We start from the raw sequence: 26,801 nt of genomic DNA on the forward strand, positions 1-26,801 counted from the left end.
CTATACATCTATAAAAACCAAAACCATATAATTTAGGATGGAAATATAAATTTGTTGACAAATCTCATTACTAACTAGGATAACCTAGATTAAAACACGTCCTTTCCTGTCCAACTCGAGCTATACTGTATTCAGGATTTTTTCCAAATATTCTTTTCGTGACGCTGCGGTGCTCCAAACAAACACAAAGCGAGAGCCGTCTCGGTCGCGTGGGGCAGTGCGCCACTTTTGACCGTTACCCAGACCATCTGCATGGCAGCAAGCGAAGGATCGCGTAATTACCGTGCGCCTTGGGCCATAATTGACCCTACCCCTAACCTTTTTTTTATCCATCCCGGGCCCACTTCGAGCTCAGCTCACACGACACCCAGCCAGCCAAAAGCGGGCCGAGCCCCCTCCACGCATTCCTCTCTCTCCTCACTTCCTGACCTACGCGGGCCCCACCACCCCGCTCGTCCTCCGCTCCCCTCCCCCTCTTGAAGAGCGTGCCCGGCCTCATAAATAAACGTCGAGGAAACCGAGCGGAGCGAAGGAAAGCTTGCCTGCCCGCCGCGGAGGAGGCGAATCAAACGGACCACCGGGCCGGGGAAAAAAAAGGAGGCCGCGCTCGCGGAATCCTCGCCAATCCCCCACCAGCCCCGTGCTCGCCCGATTCGGTCCGGCCCGGCGGCGATGCGGATCCCGCGGCGGAAGGGCGGGGCGGGGCCGCTCGCGGTCGGGGTGCCCAGCAGGCGCGCGCAGGTGGCCGCGGTCTTCGCGCTTGCCGCGCTGCTGGGGGTCTCCGTCCTCTACGACAGCGCGCACATCGCCGCCTCGCTGCGGAGGCACGGCGCCGGACCGAGGGCGTACGCCAAGCTCGCCTCCGACGACGGCGCCGCCGCAGCCGCCGTCTCCAGCGCCAGCGCCGCGAGGGTGAGCGCCCACTGCTCCTGCTCCTTGCTGCTTACCTTCTCCCGGTCGGTCGGTCGGTTCGGTCGGTTGCTGGCGGCTCTAAGCTGGACCTACCTGGTTCTGGTTTTTCTTCCTTTTTTTGAGGAAGCTGGTTTTTGTTCCTGCGTGCAGGAGGAGGCGCCGGCCGTGGAGGAGGAAACCGCGCGCGCGCCGCCGGCGAAGGGGGTGGAGTCGGCGCCTGTGGAGGGCACGGATCGGCCCGACCCGCCCCCGCACCAGCAGCAGGCGGAGAAGGCGGATACCGAGGCGGAGGCGGTGGCTAAGCCCGGAGCGACGGCGGGGAGCTCGCTGCAGGACGCGCCGCTGATCGAGGAGGTGGTGCAAGGGGGAGGAGCGGTGCACGACGGCGGCGGCGCGGGGGTGGCGCGGCAGGAGGGGGCGTGCGACCTCTACAGGGGCCGCTGGGTGTACGACGAGGCCCGCGCGCCGCTCTACAAGGAGTCTGGCTGCGGCTTCCTCACGGAGCAGGTCACCTGCATGCGCAACGGCCGCCGCGACGACGACTACCAGAAGTGGCGCTGGCAGCCCGACGGCTGCGACCTCCCCAGGTACGTGGCGGCCGCCGCCTCCACCCTTGCTTCCTTGCTTGCCTGCCACAGTGCCACTGCATTTCCTCCCCTTTCTCTTTTCCCCTTTCTACAGCTACCGTATACGTGTATCTCTATACGTATACGTGTACGTGCATACGGCCCTGCGAGCGTAGTTCAGTGGTTGGTTAGGTGCGTGCGCGCTTTCGTTCGCGGACTGGAAAGCGGGGGTGGACGCGTGCTCCTCATGGGCGGCTGCGTGCGGCCAGATCACTTCGCGCTTTCTTTTTTGTTCGAGAGCCGGCGTCAGTTGAGCGGATCCGTGTCTGCATCTGAGGGGTTGCAGGGGTCTTTTGGTCTTATTTTTCTTGTGCGCTCTGTGTGGACGTGGTGATACCACAACTTGTCTGGCGGATGCGCAATTGCGCGAGGAGTACAGGTGTATTGTAGCAACCTCATCTTGTTGGATTCCATGTTTGGGATCATTGCTAACTACAAAATACTGCCCATTGCCCAACTTGTCATGCTTGTAGTGACTACAACTAGTTAGCCCAGACGAAAATACAACGACGCAGTTCCAGCTTTGCCAGCATTTCACAGGGTTGCTTTGTTTTCACAGTATGCTTTGTTCCAGCATTGCCAGCATTTTGTAGTTAGCAATGGTTGTCGATGTGTTCCAGAGATCACGCTTAGTTTTTGCATAGCTCTGTCCTTGTTGTTAGTAGCCTCAGAAGTTTCATCAAGGCAAGTGGCTGTGCGGGGTTGCTCTGCATTAAGACTGCAGAGTACGTTTGGTGAAGTTGATCTGTTGAAGCCTGTACTCATTATCTGTGTTTCTTGGCAACTAAGATTTGTATATTGGTGTACTTTAATCTGTTAGGTGCTATAATTGATGAGAAAAAGAGACCGCGTTCATATCAGCTATGGTCTTTCTTTTAATAGATTAAGCAATTTATTGGCTGATAGAGAAGTTTTGTTTGTTGGAGAAAGTTGTTGAGTGGGGAAGTAACAGGCTTGGAATCTCAAAAAGAAAGTGGGAGTTGTTGCATGACATGGCATCTACTTCTAGTTCTAGCCAACTACTAACAATTATTTGCAGTTCTAAGTTTTGTTGGTAAATTGGTGAATGGACTACTTCATAAAAAACAGCAGCTAAAACACGAGCTAAACAAATAATTGAGCAACACTGTTTGCATACTCCAGAACCTTTCAGATTGGTTGGGCTCATTATTGGTACCAAGTACAAGTAGTTACACTCACATCACAGTTTACTAAATGTTAGTTTTTTTTTCAAATGCATGCAGCTACAAGCTGTTGGCTCACTTACAGTATTATTTACTTCATATATCTAGGTAATGCATTCGGTAAATATGTAGCGCATGCTCTTTGATGCAATATGTACCGCTGTTACATGTTGCATGACAAACCTTCAAAACAGAGGAAATTTATCTGAAAGTTGTACTTTACAGTTAGACACATGGATTAGTAGCCACAGTGAATCTGGAAGCAGCTGGTGCCTTAACTACTTCCTGAAATTCACAGTTTACAAATCCTACTGAAACCAGAGAAACCTTTTGTGTATCTAATTGAATGATTGTAGAGTTTCTACTTTCATATCTGTTGTATTTTTCTATGACAAGTGAGTTTTGTTGCATGTGCAGTGTTGTCTATTCTATGACAAGTGAGTTTTTTGTTGCATGTTCAATGTCCCACCATGGGACCATGACAGTATATTTCAAGATGGAGAGAAGTTATACTGTACATAACTCATGTATATGAACTGTGGCATATTTTTGATGTGGGCCTTCCTGGCTTGGAAAATGCAATTATCATCATAAATCTAGTGGATGTTAAACTGTAGAAAAGATGCTGATGAAAAATCATAAATAGATTGTGGCTCAACCAAAGTGTTGCAAAACTCACTTGAAAAGTCTTGTCAAATGCATATCTTGTTATGAAACTGATGGGGTGTTTTGGCGACTTTGTTACAGATTTGATGCTAAGTTGCTTCTGGAGAAGCTAAGGAACAAAAGGCTGATGTTTGTGGGGGATTCTCTGAATCGAAACCAGTGGGAGTCCATGGTGTGCCTGGTCCAGGCAGAGGCTCCATGGGACAAAAAGTCACTTGTCAAGAATGGTTCTCTGAATGTTTTCCGTCTTCAGGTACTTACATACTTAACATATGCACATAAACTAGTGGATACTGACCACTTCAAAATCCATTAGAGATTATATCACCATTGAAGATCTAGCTGTTAGAAAATGGTATTTGTATTAGTGAATTGCGCTACCAGCCTCAATAATTAAGAAAAAGGATAAAAATGTTCAAATTATGTTTATGCTGAGTGTTTTTTCCTATATCTTCGCTTGTGAATCTTATCGTTAATCCTGGTACGAATAATTTACTTGGGATGTTTCAGGAATACAATGCGACAGTTGAGTTCTACTGGGCTCCTTTCCTAGTTGAGTCAAACTCAGACGATCCAGACATTCATAGCATCAGTGACCGCATGATCAAGCCAACATCGATTGCGAAGCATGCAGCAAACTGGGAAGGGGTGGACTACTTGATCTTCAATACTTACATTTGGTGGATGAACACACCGCAGATGAAAACAGTGTAAGTACTGTAGACATTAATCCTTCGATCCTTGTGAACAACGAAGTCTGACCAACATACCAACCTTAGTAGTGATATAGAAAATCTTTATGTTCTGGATATGCTTGCCATTTGCCAATGCTTACACAATCTACTTTGACTACAGGCACGGCGGATCTTTTTCAAGAAAACATGTTAAGTATAATGAAATAGAACGTGTCGATGCATACAGGAAGGTCCTCAAGACATGGTCTAGATGGGTAGAAGCGCACTTAGATCCCAAGAGAACAACGGTCTTATTCATGAGCGTGTCACCAGTACATATGCAGTAAGTATCCATATCTTGATTCAAAATTTCTGCCAACATTCCTGTTCATTTCAAACTGCATGTTGCTGTGATGCTGTTTTAGTGTAGCCTTCTGCCATTATTGTTGCACAAATGTACTACTCTGAGGATGCTGGGTCTGAGCACTGATGACACATTCATTGTCTTGGTGCAGGAGTGAAGGTTGGGGCAGCCCTAATGCCATAAAATGCTTCTCCGAGACACAGCCAGCAATCAATTACACGAAAAAACTGGAGGTGGGCACGGACTGGGATCTCTTTGCGATCGCACAGCGGGTGACGAGGTCAATGAAGAAGGTTCCAGTGCACTTCATCAATATAACTGCACTGTCGGAGATCCGCAAGGATGCCCACACCTCCGTGCACACCCTGCGTCAGGGGAAGCTACTGGTGGCGGAGCAGAAGGCGAACCCGAGGAAGTTCGCAGACTGCATCCACTGGTGCCTCCCCGGCGTGCCGGACACATGGAATGAGTTCGTTTATGGCCACATTGTGTCGACCCTGCCGCCGCAGCAGATGCCCGGGGAGCAACCTCACAGATGACAGAAATGTTGCACCGCCGGAAATCTGGTAGCTCATTTTAGCGAGGAAAAGAATTGTGATCGAGGCCATAAGTTATATTTTTTCTAGGTCTAGAGGTCTATGCTGTTGGTTCACCTAAGCATTTGTTGGAAGGTAAGATCACAGTTAGCGAGCGAGCACGTGGCACGATCATCTGAGGAGCGTTCTCGCTTGTCTGAATGTGGTTGGTTGAGGGGAAATGCTTTTGCGCTTCTCGTGTTCCACCTGGCACGTGTACATAATTTTACCTGATTCCTTCATGAAATTGTCCATATCCGTGCAGTAAATTTTTACAGAATTTACCGGAATCTGCTTTTGAGAATTTTCATCTTTTGGTATCATAACTAGCGATGACAAAAATCAATAGGATAAGCCTACAAACTAAAAGCAAGTGATGGCGTTGCGTTTGCCTACAAACTAAAGTTCTGTAATGTTTAGAGAACTTTAGCAAACGCATTCCCGATGATCTGAGTGGCTATCAACCACATCACAAACAATGCTTCACTAAAAGTAGCAACAGCTAGCAAGAGAATAGCGGTCAAAACGATGGACAAGAAGAGCGGGGAGCAGCACGGATGGTTCAGTGACCGAGGGAATTATTAGCAATCAATCAATTCAGGTACAGAGGGCGCAGACGCAAGAGTTTTATCCACCTGCTATCAGAGATCGCCAAACAAAAACAGAGATCACGGGCACTCCAGATCTAGGCGAGCCTTATTTTTTTGTGTCAGGTTTGTGATGATCTATCAAATTTACCTATTCCGCTATTCACACCACCAAAAACAAAAACAAACTTGGACTACGTCTGTGTCAGGTTACAAGCTGGGCCGGCCCAACCACACGCTGCCGATTGATGGTATAGGTTCGATGATATAAAGCCCTGTTTATTTCAGCTTCTGGCTGATTTTGAAGGCTCGATTTTAAGAAATCTAAAACTCTCAGAATCCACAATCCTTAGTTTTCCAAAATCGAACCTTTAAAATCGGCTAGAAGCATGAATACCTTCAAGCAGCGCCATTTTCAACTCATCTCCGGTTGATCCTCACCGTTCAGCTTCACACATATCGCAGCCAATGGGGCGACGTCAACAACTTCCCCATCACCTTCCTTGGCCACTTGTGGATCCAATGTTAGTTTGCCTTCTAAGATTAGAGTAAAAAAATGTTTTGCAAGACTATATCCATGCGCTGACCTATAGGAAACAGGCTTCTTTCTAGTAAGCAATTCTACCGGGAGCACACTGAGACTGTAGACATCACTTTTCTCGGTCAAATATCCTGCACTATGGTACATAGGGTCCAACTACACCAATGTTTCTTTCAAAATTGTATCCACCCCAGATTGATCAACTGGGATATACCTTGAAGCTCCAAAGTCTAACAGTTTCACAGTTAATATCTCGAGCAGTATATTAGAAGACTTAATGTTTCTATGTATTAAGGGTTGTATGACAACGGCAGGGTTACAATTTTTAAAATTCTCTCCCACCAAGAAACTAATAATATGCTAATATTTGCAGTGTTCTCTAGCAAAGATCTACAGTTATTTAAGGTTTCTGTGAATTGCCAAATTCTAACTCAAAACTTAGTGCGAACTATTGACAAATTCCGACAAAGTGCGGTGTCATGTGGTAAATTTTGCGTTTGTTATCTTACAAATATATAACAGAATAAGCGGTTAAAAATGTGCTTTGAAGACCATTCAATATCAAATGTGCTAATTTACGTCTGCAACAACTCCACTTGATTCCCGTCAAAAAAGAAAAAGAACAGCTCCACTTGATGCGCATTCCAGGCAGTGCCAACTCCTATGAATACCGCATTCGGGCAGTTCTCTTGTTCCTCCATGGTTCTACATCCCCAAACATAGGTAGAATCCAAATTTTAGTTTTTATGTTGTGAATCTAAAGTGGAACTGAATTAAAGATGGGTTAATTTGTTTCGTACCATTATAAATATCCAAGTTCGGAGTTCTACCATTAAACTTCACGTATTTGGAATCGTGACATTACAATTCTCGAATACATCGTATCGGGCTATTTTCTACAGCCGCCAAGCTCTTGGGCCCATGTGCAGGCGGAGGTACTTTCGTATTGCCGCTTATGCCCCCGGCCGTTGCGCATACAGGTCCGGCTCGGTCTCACACCCGACCAGCCGGCCTCCATTACTCGCTCACCCTCCCTCTTCCCCTGAACCCTATATCCCCAAAATCGGCCGGCGGCGGTGAGAGGCGGAGGTCGTCACCAGCGATGGTGCTTCGTTGACTTGAGGACTACGACGCCGCATGCTGTGGAACCCTAGGTTCACGACATCCAGTAGAGACGGACGACGGCAACGAGAAGTATGCATTATGGATCCATGTATCTGAATGCATGTGGTTGCGAATGAAAGTTCTTGGCATAGGATTCATTCGATTCGCGTAAGGATTTTGCTATCTTTGACTTGCTTAGCTTTTCTTTGTGCGATTCTACTATGTTGGTAAACGAGTTGTTCGCGCAGAGATTAAGGTCCAATGATTTGTGATGACAGACTCGAATGGTAGGAAAACTTTCACGAAAGGCACGGTGATGCGGTGGGAAATGAAGATAGGCTCATTTTCTCTAAATTTGCTGATGTCAAGTTTAATGAAAGAGGTGAATTGGGGCAGTAACCAGTCTGCCACTGTGTGGTTCTTTGATAAGAGAATGGGAGAAGATGTCAGATTAAATAATGAGATTCAGATAATTGACATGTTTGAAATGTACAAGTTCGAGATGACATGTGCGATAATGGTAGGAATCTTTGACAAAGTAGTAGTGGAAAGCCAAATAGAACAAGAGCTTGATGATCTAACACCTTTGTATGTGTTACCTCCACTTGATGATGCACCTCCTGTTGTACCCACTAGTTCAGCGCCTAATCCTAACACAACTAGCAGACATCCTGGACCTAACACAGCTTGCACAGAGTATGAATGTGCTGGAGTGTCTGCATCTCATGCCCCTACAGCTAAAGAGGCAGATGCTTCAATGCCTGACCCATTTGACAATGAAGAGGGGTATGTTGGTGTTGATGATGAACACATTTACATGCCAACACCTCCTGCTCCACCTCCTACACAACCCACACAACTAGCTGACAATGAGAGTCCTCCATTTCCTAATCCAGAGGTAGAGGTCAATGATGCAGATCTAGAGGAGCTTCATGTGCTTCATTGAAACCCCGTATAGATGGATTTTTGGCTAGCTGTAGACCATACAGAGGAGTTGATGCTTCTAGTTTGAAAGACAAGTACACTGGCCAGTTGGCTAGTGCCACTTCAGTAGATGGACACAATTAGTTGTACTATGTTGCCTATGGGATTTTTTACTCAGAGACAGAAGAAAACTGGGTGTGGTTCATGCAGCAGTTAAAAAGAGCTATGGCTCCCCACCTGGTTTGGTCATATCAACGGATGCATGCAAAGGTTTGGAAACTGCTGTCAGTGTTGTGTTCACTGAAGCAGAGCAGGATGCAGTACCTTGAACAACATCACAACTGGTTGTGGTACCCACAGAGCAGGCTGCAGTACCTTGAACAACATCACAACTGGCTGTGGTACAGATGTGGGTTTTCAGAAGAAAGCAAATGTGATTACCTGAAAAATAATATCTCAGAAAGTTTTAATAGCCAGATTAGGCACTTGAAGGGCTTGTTGCTTCGTGAGTTAGTTGATGGGTTAAGAGAGCTCATAATGGCGAAGAGGTACCTTAGAAAGCAGATAGCAAGTAAGATGGCAGAAGGGATACTGCCAAATGTGCTAAAGGAGCTGAATCAAGTAAGCAGCAACCTCAGGATTCTCAAGGTTGCAAGAAGTGATGATGACTGTGCAGAGGTTACTCTAGTGGATGCCTACAACAACACTAGAAGGCACTGAGTTGACCTAAAGAATCATAAATGCTCTTGCAGAGTTTGGCAAGTAACTGGAAAACCATGTTATCATGCACTGGCTTGGATCTCGTCAAATAGAGGAGTAGAGATTTCTGCATTTGTACATGAATACTACTCTGTTTCTAAGTTCAAGGCAGCATATGAGTGAAGAGTCACAACAATGCCAGATAGGTTCCAATGGCCTGCAGTTGATCTGGGTTTCAAAGTGTGCCCATCACTGCAGAAAAGAGCAGCAAGTAGGTCAAAAGTCCAGAGAAAAATCAGAGGAGCTCTTGAGAAAGGACCGAAAAGGAAGGTTAGATGCAGTAGATGCAAAGGCTATGGACACTTTTCCAAGACTTGCTAGCTTGCAGAACCAGCAAAAGATGTTAATCCAGCAACACCGAGCAAGAGGTATGGTAAACTACTTGCTGAAAATTTTAGAACATTGCTCCATTGCTCCTAAATCCTGATAAATTCATGTTTTGTAGAAAGAGGCACTTATACTCCACAAAAGAAGAAAAAAACAGACACCAAAGAAGAAGCCACCTAAGAAGAATAAAACTCCAAAGAAGAAGAAGACTTCCTAAGAAGAAGAAGCATGCAGCAGCTGCTCCACCTCCTACAACAGTTAGAAGCTTGAAAGATTGGTTGGGCATGTAGTACAACATCATTGTAGTTGATGTTCTATATACTGTTGTTGATAGTCTATACTTTTGATGGTCTATGCTTTTGATGTTGAACTTGTTGTCAATTTGTTGTGTTAAGGGTCATTGTGAACCAGATGTGTTAAGGGTCATTGTGAACCAGATGTTGTTTGGTATTGTGAACCAGTTGTTAAGGGTCCTCAAGTCAACAAAGCACCATTGCCGGTAACGACCTTCGCCTCTCACCGCCGGTGATTTTGGGGATCTAGGGTTTGGGGGAAGAGAGGGGAAGAGGGAGGGTGAGCGAGTAATGGAGGCCGGCTGGTCGGATGCGAGACCGAGCCGGGGTCTCTATGCCACAGTCACAAAAGTTCCCGGATCGATGGATAGAGGAACGTGGAACGTGGTACGTTATTTAAGAGTAATTCTAACACTATTGGGACGAAAATATACCCGTGTTCTCGGTACGGGAACGACGTTCCCGAAACGAGGAACGTGGCACCATACCACGTTCCCAGTGACTGTGCTGTATGCGCGATGGCCTGGGGCATAAGCGACAATACGGAAGTACCTCCGCTTGCACACACATGGGCCCAAGAGCTTGGCAGCCATAGAAAATGGCCCGATATGATGTATTTGAGAATTATAATGGCACGATTTCAAATAGATGAAGTTTATTGGTAGAACTCTGAATTTGGATATTTGTAATGGCACAAAACAAATTATCCATTAAAGATTATGGACTGCTTTAGTTTCGAACTTCAAATTTTGAGGTCAAACTTCTTCTTTTATATAAATTTAGACTGAAAATATGAAAATTATAATGTAAGCTTTTCTTGAAAAGTATTGCTGAGAACAAATCATAGACACAATATACTAAAATTCAGTTAACACAAGCTGTACAAAGTTGCCCTTCACTATAGCCCATTAAATTAAGAAAATCTGTAGTTGGTTACATACTTCCCCCATCCTCACCAGATGAACTAACAATGCTGACTAACCTTCATACTGATCTATTACTAGCTATTTGCAATCAACAACCTGCTTGCATAAGGCCCAGCGTTGATTGCATTTGCAACGATCGGCTTTTAGGCCTTCATGGTGGTCTGGAACTTCTCGATCTCCATCAGTCCCACAAGGTGTGTGGTTGGCAGCAGGAGGCGAAGCAGAGGGAGCATAGATACACCGGCGGGGACTCTGGGCCTAACCTTCTCAACTGCAGAAGCCACAACATGGGGAGGTGGAATGCTGTACCACTGGAGATACCAAGAGAGGATCACCAAATCATTTTGGGCATCAGGCCATCTGCCTGCGGTCAAATAACGGCGAAGGTTGTCCTTGAGGTTAGGCAATTCTACAAAGATGTCTCCCACATGCTTCATAAGCGACTCCAAGAACGTGGACTGAATAATTCCTCCATCTGTGGTTCTACCATCAACTATTGTTTCGTTGTAGGCCAAAGCGACCTGCACGCTGGAAAGAAGAATCATAGGAACATCACCAAAAGTTGGGCATTTTTTGACTATGAAACTTTTATTGAAAAAAATTGACCAGCAAGGGAAAGACCACCATCACAGCTTTGCACTGAGAGAAAACCCCACCCAAACTGGCCCCCGACCTCACCATATAGGGCTGCACCGATAGCACCGTAATCTAGGCCGGCAGCCACTACCACTAAGGCTATCTCCAGCGGTATTCTGTAAACCGCTCTGTTCTCTATTATAGAGGACACTGTAGCTCCTGTAACTCTCCAACGGTGGTCTCTATAGCGTGCCGTAAAATAAGGGAGGAGCTCTGCGTCCCGCACAGAGGCGGGCACGACCGGCGTCCTCCATCCCGAGTAGCGCACGACGAGCGAGGCGGCTCCTGCGCGCGGGGTGGCGGGGCGCGGGAGGGGCGCGGCAGGGGCGGTGCTGCGGGGCGCGGCCGGCGGGGCAGGGGCGGAGCAGGGGCGGAGGAGGGGCGGTGGGCGCGGCAGGGGTGGAGGGGCGGCGGGGCGCAGAAGGGGCGGAGGAGGGGCGGAGGGCGGCGGGGCGCGGCAGGGGCGGCGGAGGGGCGGCGGGCGCGGCAGGGGCGGAGGAGGGCGGCAGGCGCGGCAGGGGCGGAGGAGGGGCGGAGGGGCGCGGGCGGAGGGGCGCGGGAGGAGCGGCGGCGGGGCGCGGGCGGAGGGGCGCTGGTGGAGGGGTGCGGGAGGGCGCGGGAGGAGGGGCGGAGGGGGCGGAGGCGGCAGAGGGGCGCGGGAGGAGGGGCGGAGGGCGGAGGGGCGCGGGCGGCGGGGCGCGGGCGGAAGAGCGGCGGCGGGCCGCGGGCGGAGGGGCGCGGGCGGAGGCGGCAGAGGGGCGCGGGAGGAGGGCGGAGGGCGGAGGGGCGCGGGCGACTGCGGCGGGCGGAGGCGGCAGAGGGGCGAGGGAGGCATGGCGGTTGCGGCTTGGGGAAAGGGAAGTTGGAAGAAATGATAGAAAATTGAGATTGTAGGGTACAGAAGATGGAAATAGAGGATGTTGTTGCAGTTAAGTTTGGTACAGAGAATGGAGTTGATATGGAGGAAAAGGAAAGGGAATAAAATTTAGAGGATATCGCTGGAGATAGTCTAAAGCTGGTAAGACTGCACCGTTACCATAGGCCATAGCCCTGCCAGTAATTTTTGGGGAGGAACAGTGAAGGGATTTTTTTTATTGTGCAAGCTTGGATGAATCCTGCTCGTACCACTACCTGGTGACAAACCACCGCGCTACTAGTGCATTTGCACTGTGAAACTTTATCAACAAACAGGAAAGATGAAACTTCAAAAAGAAGACCAAAGGGGAAAACGCAATATGCCCATCCAAACAATAAAAGAAGAATCAGATGGTTCGGGCGGCGAACTACCAATTTGGCCGGAAACAACGTTTTTAGAATGGATATTGAAACAAACCCAAACTGGCAACAAAGACCAAGAAGTCAACCGTACATAGAGTGCTCCATACGAACCTTCAAGTTGGGAAGGAAAAGAGAATCATAGAAAGGAAAATGTCCAATCTTCAAATGCTCCCACATTGACTCAATTACTGTATAAAAACTGATATATACCTGGATGAGAAATAACTGTCACTAAAACAAGCTAGCTGATAAGATTTGAGCAAAAAATGATATGCAAGTTTACAGTAAGAAACCTGTAACAGTGATGGTCTATCTTTGCTCATACATTCATACAGCACTTGAGAGCAGAACTCTCGAAAATTGCCATTGCATCTGCAGTTGGAAGACAAATATTAGAACAGAATACAAAAATAAGCCGGCCAAATGACATGGCATACATGTAGTGCTGATTATCCAAGCAACACTCTTCTTTGCAAATATAAGGAAAGAGGACACAAAACTTCACTTGCCTGTTCTTCCATGACTCGGAACACAGTTTTGCAAAAGGAATCAAGCTTGGATTGGCCGAATAAGTGCTTACAAGCTGATCAATTCTGTGGGAGCTATGATTAGTTCTGTTTGGTTGATTACTGCATCTAGCAGATGGCATATCACAAACCTGAAGTTCAATGCAAGAGAATAGTAAAATTACATGTCGCTATCACCTATAGTCCTCAATAGGGGCATTAAGGAACACATCTGCACAAGTGTAACAAAACATTAACCTCATGCATTGCCCGTGAAATCAAAGACTGGCAGCCAATTGGATCATCAGAGTAGGAGCATGATCCAACTTTTCGCTTTATGTAGAGTACACCCCCGTTGAAGGGATCTGTCTTGTCTCCAGATCTCCACCATGGCTTGTCTATTTGAAAGTCATGACAAGAATATAATGAAATTTTTTTCTGAAGAAAAATGTGATATGTTCAGGATAAGTAAAATACCTTCAAGTGTAAGTTTTATCACCTGAGGCCAATATCTAGGTCCACAAACTCGAGTGCTCTTAAGCTGCAACAGAATTAGCCCTTTTCAGATTGTGCGATTTATTGGCTCAAACTCGCATCACAGTTTAAACATCTGCACTTTCTATATACTTACCAAAATTCTAAAATAATAAGTGCAAAGGGGAAAGGTTGCATGTGAACGGGCAAAACTCATCATCAAAGTTGATTGTAAAGGAAAACACAAAACCATAGGGAGCTAAAAACACACTTATCAAAATTCTAAAAAATTAGAGTGCAGAGTGGGGAGGTTGCATGTGGCAAAACTCATGATCAAAGTTGACGTTACTAGAAAACACAAAGATAGGGAGCTGGAAAAATTGTTGAACACTAGGAACCCTTGGTAATACCCACTTTTATGAAATTTTGCAAGATCATGAATTTTGCTTGAATAAAGAGCTAAAGATAGGTGACCGATTGTTTAGCGTTTGGGATAACATTGGGTAAAAGACTAAGATCGGCGCTACCGATCGCCGGCGCCATGATCCCGCGGGCAACGACCGGGGCGGCGGGGAGGACGAGGGGAATGAGACGTGGAGCAAGCGGGCCACGGTGCGGAGTGTGACGCGGAGTGAGGTGAAAGCTCTCCTGTCCCGCCTCCCCACTCTGGGCGCTTCGAAAATGGTTTGCCACGGCGGGGAAGAAAGAAACACTAGCTGATGGCGGACGAAATTTTGGGTTTAGGCTGGGCTCGGCCGTTTATTTAATGGGCTTTTCTAGGGGTTGAAGCCTCGAACGATTTGGGTGCGCTCTCTCTCGGCTGTTCCAAGCTTTTTTCCACACATTTTACCACGTGCATTTTTTAGGTAGATCAAGTTGAGTTTCTACCAAAAATCGGATGCGAGAGATTTCATCTAGATATTCGGTATTTAAATAAAAAGGCAATAAGAGAAAATATTTTTAAAACAAACAAAAAGTTCCAACCGCTTATTTCAATTTTACATCAATCTTTAAATCACCAACATAGTTATGGATTATCAAATCAGGATAGCATGGATTATCAAATCATATGCTCCACATATATGACTCCAAATGCAATGAATGGTTTTGTATAAGCTTGAAGATAACGCGTGACAAGGTGGAAAAAAGGACAAAAAGTGAGGCAATCCTCTCTCCAAGCTCATAAGCTCAAATCTATTCCCTTTATGGAACCACTCTCTTTCTACCCCCACGGCACCACTGGCGAATCCACCGCCAACGATCCTGGTGGTCACCTGAGCTTATCAGCAAAACAAACACAAAGGTGATCTGATTTTTGTTGTATATGATAAACATGATATTTTCTAGATAAATACTAGGTCTGCCGCTGTAAGGCACCTTCTCTTGCTATTAAGGGGGTAGTAGTGGAGTTTGAGCGTGGAGTGTGGCCCTAGTGATACGAGGGTCTCTCTCTCTCTAATTTTTCTATCAGGTTCTTTATTTGAAATTCTCGAGAGATCGGCATTTTAAATATTTTTATCAAGCAATTCTTTAATTTTTTATATTCTTCTTTGGATCTTTTATGAAAACTAGTTTGCGAAAAAATATCATGTAGAACAATTTTGCTAGATGGTTTCCTCCAAAACTTTTGGTCGATTTGTTTCCAATCCTTTAAAATTTTTCCTTTTTGTTTTCTTGTTTTCAAGCTGAGTGAAAAGATGAAAAATCCTTATACGCGCATTGGTTGCGAGCATGCGGAACTTTTTGTCGTTCGTTGTTGAAGCAGGTACCTCAAAAAACTTGCTAAAACGCTAGAGATTTTTTTGGATAATATTTTTCTTTGAATTGTACTTTACTCTAGTGTCTAGAAACATTCGGTAAAGCTGGCTGCAGCTGCAGCTGCCGCAGCAGCTACAGAGCTAGCGCAGCCTACCATGCTGAACGAAGACAGGTGCAGCTACCGTAGTAAAAATATTTGAACTCTACTTCTTCCCAGCTGCAGCTGCTTATGCGGTTATGCCTGCAGCCGAACGGCTTTGGAAGTAAGTCCCTGTGAGAGTTTTTTCGAAAACAACAATAACAACAACAAACATATTGGTAACAGGCCACCTTGATTGAATGGACAGTGTAGGTGTAGGATTGTAAGAGGAGAAAATTCTCCATTCAACACTATTAAAGTTACTAAATTTTTCATTGTCCCTTCAAAATTCAAAATTGCCTATTTGACACTAGCTCTAGGTTTTATTCCCGTCAATTCTGTTAGTGTCTTCCGTTGACACGTCAATGTCTCTTATCAGTTTTTATGCAAGTAGACCAAATTGTCCCTGATTATAGAAGATGCAGAAAAAAAGAAAGAAGGCAACGGCTCCTAGGGAAAGGCCACGCGCGCTCGCTCGCGGGCGACGCAGGCTCGCCGGCATCGAAAAAAGAGGAAGTAGCATGCTATTATGCTCTCAGTATGTATCCCTTGTTGCCATTGGATGGCTGTCATGATTCCTGAGCTACATGGTTCCTAAGTGCGGATGCAAACAATCACGGGACAAGTATTTATACTAATTGCTTGTAGATAAGCCATTTTTGATTGTCGCGTGCCTTCCTATCTTTTTCAGGTAAGAAAAGGAGAGGAGATTTGCTTACGCGGTACCGTGACAAATTGTTCAGGAATCAAATACCAGGTTCAACAACCTAGAAGGATGGACCGATCCAATGCATAAAACTGATGGATCATTCCACGCAGCCTGAGCTTCACCTCGTAACATAAATAGATGGAGCGATAAATTCACTCACTACCTCTAAACATAACCAACATCGGCTTCCCTGATATTTAAACCCTATCACATGGAATATTTCAATGCTAATTAGAAAGACTAAATATAAGATAATTATAAAACTAACTGCATAAGCTAGGGCTTATTCACGAGATGAATCCATTAAGCCTAATTAATCTATAATTAGCATATGTTTACCGTAGCATCACATAGGCTAATCACGGACTAATTAGATTTAATATATTCATCTCGCAAATAAACCTAGGGATTATGGAATTTGTTTATCATTAGTCTATATTTAATACTCCTGATTAGCATTCAAACATCCGATGTGATGGGATTTAAAATAAGCCTCTAGGGAACCAAACAGCTTGCAGCTTTCGAAAAATGATGTCCAATTTTAAGCAGATGAAATTGGTAGCAGCAGAGCCAATGGTCATGACTCATGACAGCATCCTTTTCATCTGGGTACTAACAAACTGCAGCTCACCAGGCTTCCAATTTCATCCGGGGAGCAAAACAAGCGGCAACACTTTCTTTGCAAGGTATATGATCTAACCGGAGTTCATCCACTTTCGATTACATTCTTTACAAGTTGCACCTTCCAATGCACCCTATAACGCAACCCGAACACACTTGTGTGCCGCTTCACTTCTCCTCATTATTATTAAGGTATTCTATCCTTCGGTGTGCTTGGGACACTTATGGAAGTTTTACGGGCCGGGACTCCCCCGATCTCATCGCCCCTCATGCCTACTTCCAGCGGCTGCACGGTTGAAAGAAAGCACATGTTAGATTTGATTTTCGACATAGAATACTTTTGGCTCAAGATATACACCAGAGGATGGGGAATAGACTATACCCAAATATGAAGTATGATTCCCATAGCAAATATGGGATATACACAAGGGCAAACATCTTACTGGTCCAGTTCTTCTGATATTAAGATGTTGTTGTTCAGGTAAACCAGTTTCATTTCATTTCTCCAGATCTAAAAAATCAACATTCTATGAGTCAGATTTCACCAAACTTCACAAAAAGACTAGTAAAATAATGCCATTCACTTCATATTATCAATGCGACAACAGAGTTCATACCATGTCTCTAAATTGGACCCTGATATGCGGTACATTTGTTCTCTGAATATCATTTCCAGCAGGTCCTCTCTTGAAGTAGTTCTTGCCAATCCAGTGTGCCTGCAAGAAATCAAATAATTATGTGCTGTGTGTTTTGCACACAAATATACAACTAAGAAGGTAAGAATCTTTTCTAACATCATTTCTAGCATATATAGTTCAAATGCCTAAAGAGGGCTTCAACACCCTCCCTAAAGGGAAAAGCACTACTTTGAAGCATATGAGGGCCACATTTCATACCATCACTCCATAATTAAAATGAAGGTAACACTCTTGGAACAAGCACTAAGAAAATGTCCTGAGAAGTAGCAAAACATTTCTCACCTTGAGCGCATGTGAAAATCCAGATTGATAGACAGAATTCCTCGCAATTTCACATAAATCACAAGAACTGAGCTTCCACAGCTAAAACCACATCAAAATGGACGTCAGTTCCTCATGCTTTGTGCATAGGTGCAGCAGTTATCTAGCATATTCTGTATCTATGCGTGTTTGCGAAGGTAAATGCTGAAATCACTTGTATGCACATACACATGTACGCAACTCTCATGCTGCATGTGTGCATGGAAAATTGCAGAAAAGAAAATAGGGAATACCGAAGCAGCTATGCTGTATTCTTCCACTAATGGTTCTTTTGTCAGGTGAATTTGTAATGGATCATCCGTAGACAATGAGACATTCAGACCACGTTGGAAGAACATTGGGAAAGGATTGCGATGATAATCAAGAAACAATGAGTTGTTGCTCAATGGGGACATTGCCAGACCAATCTGATGAAATTGAAACAACAGGTTAGAAAGAAGAGCATCATTGTTCAAACATCAGAATCTGAAAAGGAAGTGGGGTCAATGTGACACAAGGTGCAGCCAAACATGGAGACAATCTTCAAGGAAACTTCAAAGAGCAAAGAAGAAATACAATTATGCAGCCTAATAATATCAAAGGACAGATTCAACTTGTGGAGCCATGAAGCCTAATAATATCAAAGGACAGATTCAACTTGTGTAGCCAGTTCGAATGTCATTAAGAAAGAGATTCTCTGAGTATGATACAACATTCGGCGAGTCCACTTATCATGCCATCTACTGTTATTGCCTACAGTCACTAAACAAGTGAAGTAAACACATCCTGACTATCAATTCTGACTATGGTATATGTGTAAAACCTACAGAGCCTGAAATCATGCTGGGCTATGAAATTTGGTAGCATATTACCTGACCAAGATAGTACAAGTACTGAAGCACCGGAGACTTCCTTAAATTAATTCCATGTGATATGTTGTGACAAAGAAGAAATGTCGCAGCCAAGTGGTCAACGTCTCCAGCCTGTATGAGCATACCCATTAGAGCAAACACGATACTGGACTTTCAGAGAGGAACCTGGAATAGATTTTACCTCCCCAGCATGTGGACGGAATTTGATAGTGGTCATCCCCTTTGACTCACGCAGCTGAAAATTTAACTAAAGCGTTACTTCTTTGAGAAATATGGATAATTAGAGGAAGAAGGGCAATATAATCACCTTGTTTAGTGTGTATAAGTTAGCGTAGCAGTAGTATGCATAATATGAAAATGCAGGGTTGAACACATTGGTCCACTGTTCGGGTGTGGGCATGTGCTTTGTCGGACGCCTTTCTGGTTTACTTTCATCATCAACCAGATCCAACCCTACAACCTGCAAGGCGGTAAAAGAGTCGATCTAATGTTGCAATAATGCGTACCCAAAATAAATTCATGCATATACACCTGTAGCCCTGTATACATCAGCGCGCGTGCTTGTTCGTGTGTGTCACATACGGGCATGGTGTGTGTGTGTGGGCGCAGGCATGTGTCACACAAACAGAGGCGTGGTGTGTGTGTGGACGCACACTTGTGTCACACACACAGAGAGGCGTGGTGTGTGTGGGCGCACACTTGTGTCACACACACACAGAGGCAGGCAGGGAGGGAGAGGAGTGGTGGTGTGTGTGTGCTCGCATGTCAGACACACACATGCACACAGTAGATGAGTAGATATCCAGATTGACACACACACCAATAAGTGAAAGGTTGATGCAAGACACACAGTAGATATCCAAATTATAATTTATATAGCAATGATGTCCCTACCTGCTTTAGGAAGACATGGAGCTGTGGGTGTGAAGCTGGATCAATAGTAACCTCAAATAGAGGAAGGAAAATGTTGTCAAGAAGATTTTGAAATGATGTAACAATACCCATTTCCTTGTACACATTATATAAGCGCGGAATCTGCAAAACAGTGAAAGTTAAAACTTTTGTTTTTATTGTCATGTTGTTAATTAGAAGTACAGTCTTCAGAACATCAAAACCTTAACTTCATGGGATACTGCATCCTAAATGCACAAGATTTATCAGGACAGAACCATGTACCAACTTTGCATCAATAATCATTATCATTATTTTGAAGGTTTAGTTTCCATGGGAAAAGAAAGTACTATTGACTGCTCCATGTATAAGAACTAAATCTTACGCTAAGTCCTCGTTTTGGCAGTCTGCACACTAGACTGTTGTTGAAAGTAGTTTTGGCCAGTATTCATACTGATTATTGATTAGAGAAACAATGAATGTGAACTAAAATTACATAAGTTTGGTGGAACAAGCCAGCAGTAGATCCACATATAGCTCAAGAAAATAACAGATACAATTGTAGGCTATACTGGTATGACACACAAAGAGTAGACCACTGACAAGGTGAGCAAAGCAGCCGGGAGTCAGAACTATCCAATATAGCATATTAGCAAGTAGTTCACTAAGTGCTAGGAAATTATAAACACTGTCACAAGTAACTAGTACCAAGAGACATAAGTAAAAGATACCTGAACCAGCCAGACAACATTTTCACTGTACAATTCATTGTTCACTATCCAACTTGCAAGTTGGTCCCACTCACTTTGCTTCCTTCCATAGATTGAAATCCTATATTCAGCCATCTGGAGAAGCACATTACATCATAGTAAAAAGTTAAAAGGAGCTCAAATAAGAAGTACCGCTGAAAACAAAAAACAAGTTACCAGCTTGGCAGTTTTACCTGATATTTGCTAGCAGAAAGGTCTGAGAAAACTTGCTTTGTCAACTCAGCAAGGAAACGGCCTAGTTTGAATCAAATATCAATATGAGTATTTTGAAAAGGCACCAAGATAGCTTTCTTGGAAACATTAAATATTGGTTAGAAGTGAATACAAAGATTAATCATAATCCATGATCTGATCATTACCCAACAAACCAAAGTGAAATATTATGTAGTAAACACATCTTTTAAACGTTAATTTCTAGGCATGTTCATCAAACAAGACTTGGGCATGTTATCAGACAAAGCATAAATCAAAACCGAGCAACCAGATTTATCACTTTAGCTCTGTTTCTGTCCATTTTTCGAAGATAATCTAAAGATAAAAGTGGTGACTTACACATTAATAAGCTCAGGAGCTCATAAGATGTGTTTAGAAGATTTCTCTTGGATTGTATTATAAGCTAGCATATAAGGACAAAAAATCAGCTTAATCTGCCAATCAGTAATTGGTTAACATGAAGAATATGGACCACTGAACCATATGATCACAAATGAACAGTGAATAACTAAGAAAGTCTTTCACCAAATAAGTTTGAACCTAAAAGCCTGGAGCATAAGGTATTTCCCCAATGTTTTGAGCACCGTACCATGGCAAAGCATGTGCTATTGCAAGTCCTAAGCAGCTGCTATGTGTCAAGTTGCAGGCTATAGCAGCGCACAAACTACATATTTCTGCACACAGATATTTAAGCTTTCTTTGGCACCTATTCACTGCATATGGTTTTCCAAAAAGTTTCCAAGTTGAGCCTCCTGCCGCAATTAATTAAATATGTAATTAATATACTAAATTTTTATGTGTTTTTATGACATTCTAATTTGGTCAACTTGATTTTCCAAGATGACGCTTAGTGAAGTTCAAATGGTCCCAAATTTATATGGACATAAATTTATAAGACTACCAAAGGACGTTAGAACAACTAATACCTTGAATGAGATTGTCTTGTTTGAGAAAAATCTCTCTGAGCCTACTTTGGCCGCACGGATTGTATTTTAGGTTGAATTTGTCAAAACGATGAAACGTACTTTTGTCTGCATGCACATCTAGCAAATCAACATTCAAATCATACCTGAGAAGAATAAGAATTATTAGCAAATGGTGGTGTCAGAATCATATGTACATAGGACAAATCCAAAACATACCCAGTTAAATCCAAGCTCTCAAAAACCTCTTTTAAAGTCATATAAGTACCATCCCTGAAAATTACCACCTACAAGAGATAATATGCATAATCAATTAATCATGAGTGTAAGGCAACAACAAAATCATGTTTTGTACTGGTTAGGAAAGTTGTTTCACCAATTAATTAATGAATATACCTCATCAGGTTCTTTTCTAAGTTTGGACTTTATGAACCTCAACAGATGCTTTTGATTCATGCATGCTGAGTGGTGAACATGAGTGTCAACCTTCCTGACATTGTAAAAATCACGATGTGGTGCGGTCTTCTGGGCAAGAAATTCCCTATCCGCATTTAACATCAGATGAAATTTGAATTTCTGAAAGGAAATAAAAAATGCATCACACCCAGAGAACTGTTGAAGAGCATTCAATTTTTTTTCATCATGTATGAAGGAGGTAAATGGTTTTACTACATGATTACATGTTCAAGAAGATTCAACCGATTATGGCAGACAGTTCTTGTGTTCCCCGCAGCCGTTACACGGAGAATATAATGCAAGTCAGTGAAGAAGGTTGTAGCATCAGCTACAGGATAAATTCTCTCCGTGTCTGAGGAATAAAAGGGAAGGGGAAATAAATGAGTCACGAAATCATCTGGTTAAGCAAGTGGAGTGCGCTAGTAGGAGAACTTACAATCCTTATCCTCATAAACATGGACCACACCGTCAACCATTTGGAAGACATGCTGAAAGCACAATTAATAGTTGGAATCCCAATAGAACAAAAAAGAAAGATATTGAAACACTGCAACAAGCAGAACTAAGGTACCTCTGACTTTGGTTCAGGCACATAAGTGAATGGGTTGGGGTTAGGTTTTGGAGTACAGGGATCATTTATGATTTCCTTCTCCCATGGAGCAAACTCTTCTCTATAAAGATAAGAGTCTCTTAACTCAAGGCACTTCTGAAGGATTTTGAAAACTTCAATTTCATCAGCAGTTGGAATCTCTGCCATAAATAGAAAATACCATTTAATAAACTTCCATACATGCTGTACAGAAGATCCAACTCGGTGCTCAGATTTTATTCGGCTAAAGACAACAATACAATTACCAGTTTTAAAAATAATTACTTGCGAATAGAGAAGATTTTCATGTATCTGAGTTATATTCTGCAAATTGCACATCAAAACAATCACAAACTATACAACAAGAGAAATAAGAATTTGTCCAGGCATACAACCAACAATAGAAGTTGTACTAAATTTTACCATGGTTTTCAATTATGGTTCTTGACTTACACCAAATATTAAGAACAAATTGATAAATCGTACACATATCCACAAAGGACTACAGCATCTAAGTACTGTGTCAAAAGAGTGTGTTTAAAAAATAAAGATAGCACTGGTCAAGCCAGGTGACCTAACCAAAGCATATTTAAACAATTACAATATTAGCATTTCTTCTAGCTCTGTCAATGTTTGAAAAGAGAGGAATTGTTTCACCCTTAAATCAGCATTATGAATTATTATTCATATTGTGTTCGAGAAAAAAAAATTATTCGTATTCAAATGGCATACCCTTTGGAGCAGTTAACAGCTTGATAAATGATTCTTGCTCAGGTTCTTTTCGTAGAATATCTGCAGCAACTGGATCAGGTTGAACTGCATGAAGATCATTGGATATACTATGTGATCGTATCAAGTTTGCTACTGATGATGGTTTGGCTGTCCCATTTTCCACACTTGCATTTCCTTTGTGTTCTCCTTCCTGCTCAAAATGAATTCACAAATTAAGAAAAAAAATAGGTTTTTAATGTCAATTGCCCTACCAAATAGAAGTGAAGAATATATCATTTGAATAGAATTGATGGTTCATAACATCAACCAAACTAGTGTAATATCTAAAACAAAGGCGTAGGTCATCTTTGCAGCAAATAAAGAGTTTCTTAACGAACATACTTGTTCCAAGCTTCACCCAATTAGAAGTTGTATAGAGAGGCAGCAGAAGCAGTAGAATGTATGATAGTGCATTACTTTTCTACATCAAGTTATTCTCTGTTATTCATAAAATTCCTAATGGCCACCGTATACTAAAATGTAATCCAGATCATTTTCTGTTGACCCTTTGCATCAAATGCAACAGTCACAATAGAGCATCTCGGGAACAACATCATTCTTTGATCTCAGGAACCATCTCGGGAGCAGGTTAGGGCATGCTGGCATGCTGGAGATATCTATAGTCCTAGCACCTAGCAACCACCTCCATTGCATCCAGTAAAGGAGTTTATGGATATTACAGTCAGTGCCATGACAAATTGTTTCACCAGGTTGGAGGGGTTGTCATAAGCCATGTCTCATAATCCATCAGAATCAGTATTGGTTTACTTGTAGCCCAAGATACCTTCTCTACAGACTTGTAATATTTAAATAAAACAGAAATAAAGAAAATTATTCACCCTTTGTCTGCATATATCTATTCCCAGAACCTATAATTCGGAACAAATAATCATAATAATACTTTTGCAATGCATCCCAAAAACAAGCTACTGGTTGAATCCAAGAAATGATCTTGAGATATTTTATATCCAGTGTTTGACCAGTTGGCTACTTGTTAAATACAGTATGCATGCAAGGTAAATTTGTATGAGCAGAAGATTAAATCCTACAAACAATACAAGATCAAACAAAGGAACACTTCATTGTCCTTAAAGATTGTAGCATTGATCAACTTATACCATGCACATAATCTCTACCATTTCCAAACAATTGTGAACCATCATGTGATCCCTGGCACACAAATTCATGCCAAGATCTACTTTGACATAAAAATATAAAGCTGAGGAGTGGAAGACTAACAACAATAACAGGAAAATACCATGACAAGTGAATGATGGGAACTTACAAGGTTTCCATTTGTATTAATGTAGCCATTGTCAAGTTTACCACCATTTTGTGTAGCATCATCCTCATCAGATCCATCTGCACTCTCAAACGCACTTGTACTGGCAGCAGGGGACTTGGGTGAGTTAGGCCTAATTACTGCAACTCGTCTATTTGAACCTGAGCGAGCAAGTTGTTTATTGCCTGCAATAACCATTCATTGTTACAGAGGGCTATTGCAGAGGAAAGAAAAGTAAACTTTAGTGCCTTGCATAGCAAAAACAAAAACAATGAAAATGCATCACAGAAGTTATAGCTTATATGCATATCTCATGCTGATTAAATCGATGCAATATATGATGACATTTGCACTCCAGAATTAGAATACAGAGTTCATAAAACTAAGTTCAAGTAGTTTAAATTTTTGCATTGAGCTCCCATAATTGGTTCTGGACTTCTAGTACATCCAGCAAAGAATCAGCTCAAGTGGCGTGACCAATTAACATATTATTAGTAGAAAACATCAATAAAGAATGGAACAATTGCCCAAGTGATATGGCCAGGGATGAACCTTTATTAGATGCAAAATGAGGAAAGTACAGAGGGTAGCTTGAGCTAGATCCCCTCCACCGAGGAGATCTGTGCTCAATTCTTGCCTGCCTAACCTAGGACTCACAGCAGCCTTTAATAGACAAGGCGCCTAACAAACTCACTAACAAATCTTATCCAAGCAACTAACAAATCCTAAGGGCTAACAAACTTGAACAAACTAACTAATCCTATCTTGAAAGTGTGCTCCTGGTCCACATCCATAACACCAAGCTTATGGCTAGCAGGAATAATCATTTTTTTAACCTAGGCTACCTCTTCATTCCAAATTGCCACCGTCATACTTTAGGAAAATCAGCTCAGTAGCATTGCAAATATTTGCAGATTTAAAAATAGCATACGATGTGAAGCAGGTGGTTAGGCCTGAGGCCCTTGTCAATAGAAAAGTTATTTCTCAACTCGAAAAAATAATTGCAGCATTATCAAGTGAATAACCCGTATAATTTATGGCCTTCTACATATGCAATACTACAAACTTGTTTATGCACACTCAAGGGAAATACATGCACCTCAAAACATAAATCCAGGAGTTAAGAGGGGTGCTAGTATCAGCTTCTTAAGTTGAATAGCTGCTCACTATTAGTCCATACACGAAAACATGTTAATGCATCTCCCCTTGTATACTACGGCACCATCTCACCATCTAGTATTCATTTCTCCTTACATTTTATTTAAGAAATTGCAGACCTGCTTGCAGTGTTTGCTACGCACAACTTCCATGGTGCCTAAGCATAAATTGAGCATGCACATGCTTCACCCAAATGCATTTGTAAGTTCTGCTCATATCTTGTAATGTTTATTTGCTTGTTTTAAGCAAAATGTCTATTGGTCGCCACAGAGTTGGGAATTTGATGAGGGCAACAACATTTATGTCATTTTCCTCTTATTGTCATACCCAGTGCCGCACGACGGGCAAAGCCATTTCACGGCCTAACTCCTATCTCCAGGCCAGCTTCCCAAATCCTATCCACTCCACTCCAGTACTCCGAACCCAGCCCAGCCCCCCGCGCGCGCACGCACACACGTGTCCATAAATGCGGAACAAACATACCGTCGGGGCCCACGTGCAGCCTGGGCAAGCCCTCGGGGATCTGGAGGAAGTCGGCGGGGTCGAGCGCGCCACCGTTGGCGTGCGGGCCAACCAGCCCCTCCTCCTCCTCCTCCTCGACGAGGTACCCACCGGCGGCGAGCCCGCCGCCGCGACCGACGCCATCGTAGAACGCGGAGAGGTCAGGAAGCGAGGCTGAGCCGCCGCCGGCGCGGCGCGTAGTAGGGGGTTTACCGCCGGCGGCACCGGCGGGGGCGCGGGGCCGGCGGCGGCGGGTGGAGGCGGAGCGGGCGAGGTCGCCGCCGACCTGCGCGACGGCGCGGCAGTGCAGGTAGTAGGCTGCGGCGGCGGTGGAGGAGGCACCCACGAGCACCGCGAGAGCGAGCTGCAGCTTGTACGACGAGGCGGAGCCCGAGGAGCCCATGGGTGCCCGCCGGGCTGCCTGCCGGTTGAGGTGGAGGCTCGGGGGGTTTAAGGGGAGTGATTAGGAGAGGGATGGGATGGGAGGGGGATTAGCATGAGAGGGTGGATGGGGATGGGCAGTGGTGGGCCGTATTTATAAGGGCCCGTGTGGTGGTGACGGGGACGCTGGCGTGGGCCCCACAGGGTGGGGTTCCGTCACTAATCGAGCCCAGTGGTGATTTCGTGCAGGGGTGGCTTTGTTTAAGTTTCGTACTAGCTAGCGTGGCCACTACTGTTTTGTAGCGCTTTTGAGCGGTTAGGGTAGGGTTTTGCCACTTTTGCCTAGGCTTTTCTTTTTCTTTTGGAAGCTTTGCGTAGGCCTTTTTGAACTCGCATCAAGGTATAAAAGGCGT

General features: G+C 43.9%; 2 protein-coding genes and 1 long non-coding RNA gene across 3 annotated transcripts; 2 read left to right on the forward strand and 1 right to left on the reverse strand.

Moving 5' to 3' along the window:
• Positions 1-465: 465 nt before the first annotated feature.
• On the forward strand, positions 466-5,281 carry LOC112887385 (protein trichome birefringence-like 28). The gene is made up of 6 exons (XM_025953540.1): positions 466-912; positions 1,063-1,499; positions 3,470-3,641; positions 3,899-4,098; positions 4,244-4,405; positions 4,578-5,281. The coding sequence occupies exons 1-6, from the start codon at positions 673-675 to the stop codon at positions 4,963-4,965; spliced, it is 1,599 nt and encodes a 532-aa protein (XP_025809325.1). The 5' UTR covers positions 466-672; the 3' UTR covers positions 4,966-5,281.
• A 1,882-nt stretch (positions 5,282-7,163) lies between these two features.
• Positions 7,164-9,746, forward strand: LOC112884133. Its single transcript, XR_003227038.1, has 3 exons — positions 7,164-7,401; positions 7,482-9,284; positions 9,362-9,746. It is a non-coding gene; the product is annotated as an uncharacterized LOC112884133 (long non-coding RNA).
• Positions 9,747-16,462: 6,716 nt separating this feature from the next.
• Positions 16,463-26,513, reverse strand: LOC112885857 (probable AMP deaminase). Its single transcript, XM_025951534.1, has 20 exons — positions 25,990-26,513; positions 24,352-24,533; positions 23,028-23,217; positions 22,278-22,456; positions 22,143-22,194; positions 21,931-22,058; positions 21,647-21,826; positions 21,470-21,537; positions 21,254-21,396; positions 20,288-20,349; positions 20,076-20,189; positions 19,348-19,488; positions 18,761-18,913; positions 18,635-18,688; positions 18,454-18,564; positions 17,836-18,009; positions 17,564-17,644; positions 17,201-17,299; positions 16,966-17,094; positions 16,463-16,869 (listed from the first exon to the last, which is right to left on the reverse strand). Exons 1-19 carry the CDS (start codon positions 26,408-26,410, stop codon positions 17,023-17,025), a joined length of 2,604 nt encoding a protein of 867 aa, XP_025807319.1. The 5' UTR covers positions 26,411-26,513; the 3' UTR covers positions 16,463-16,869; positions 16,966-17,022.
• Positions 26,514-26,801: the final 288 nt, after the last annotated feature.

Source organism: Panicum hallii, chromosome 3 (genome assembly GCF_002211085.1).
Source record: "Panicum hallii strain FIL2 chromosome 3, PHallii_v3.1, whole genome shotgun sequence".
Taxonomy (NCBI): domain Eukaryota; kingdom Viridiplantae; phylum Streptophyta; class Magnoliopsida; order Poales; family Poaceae; genus Panicum; species Panicum hallii.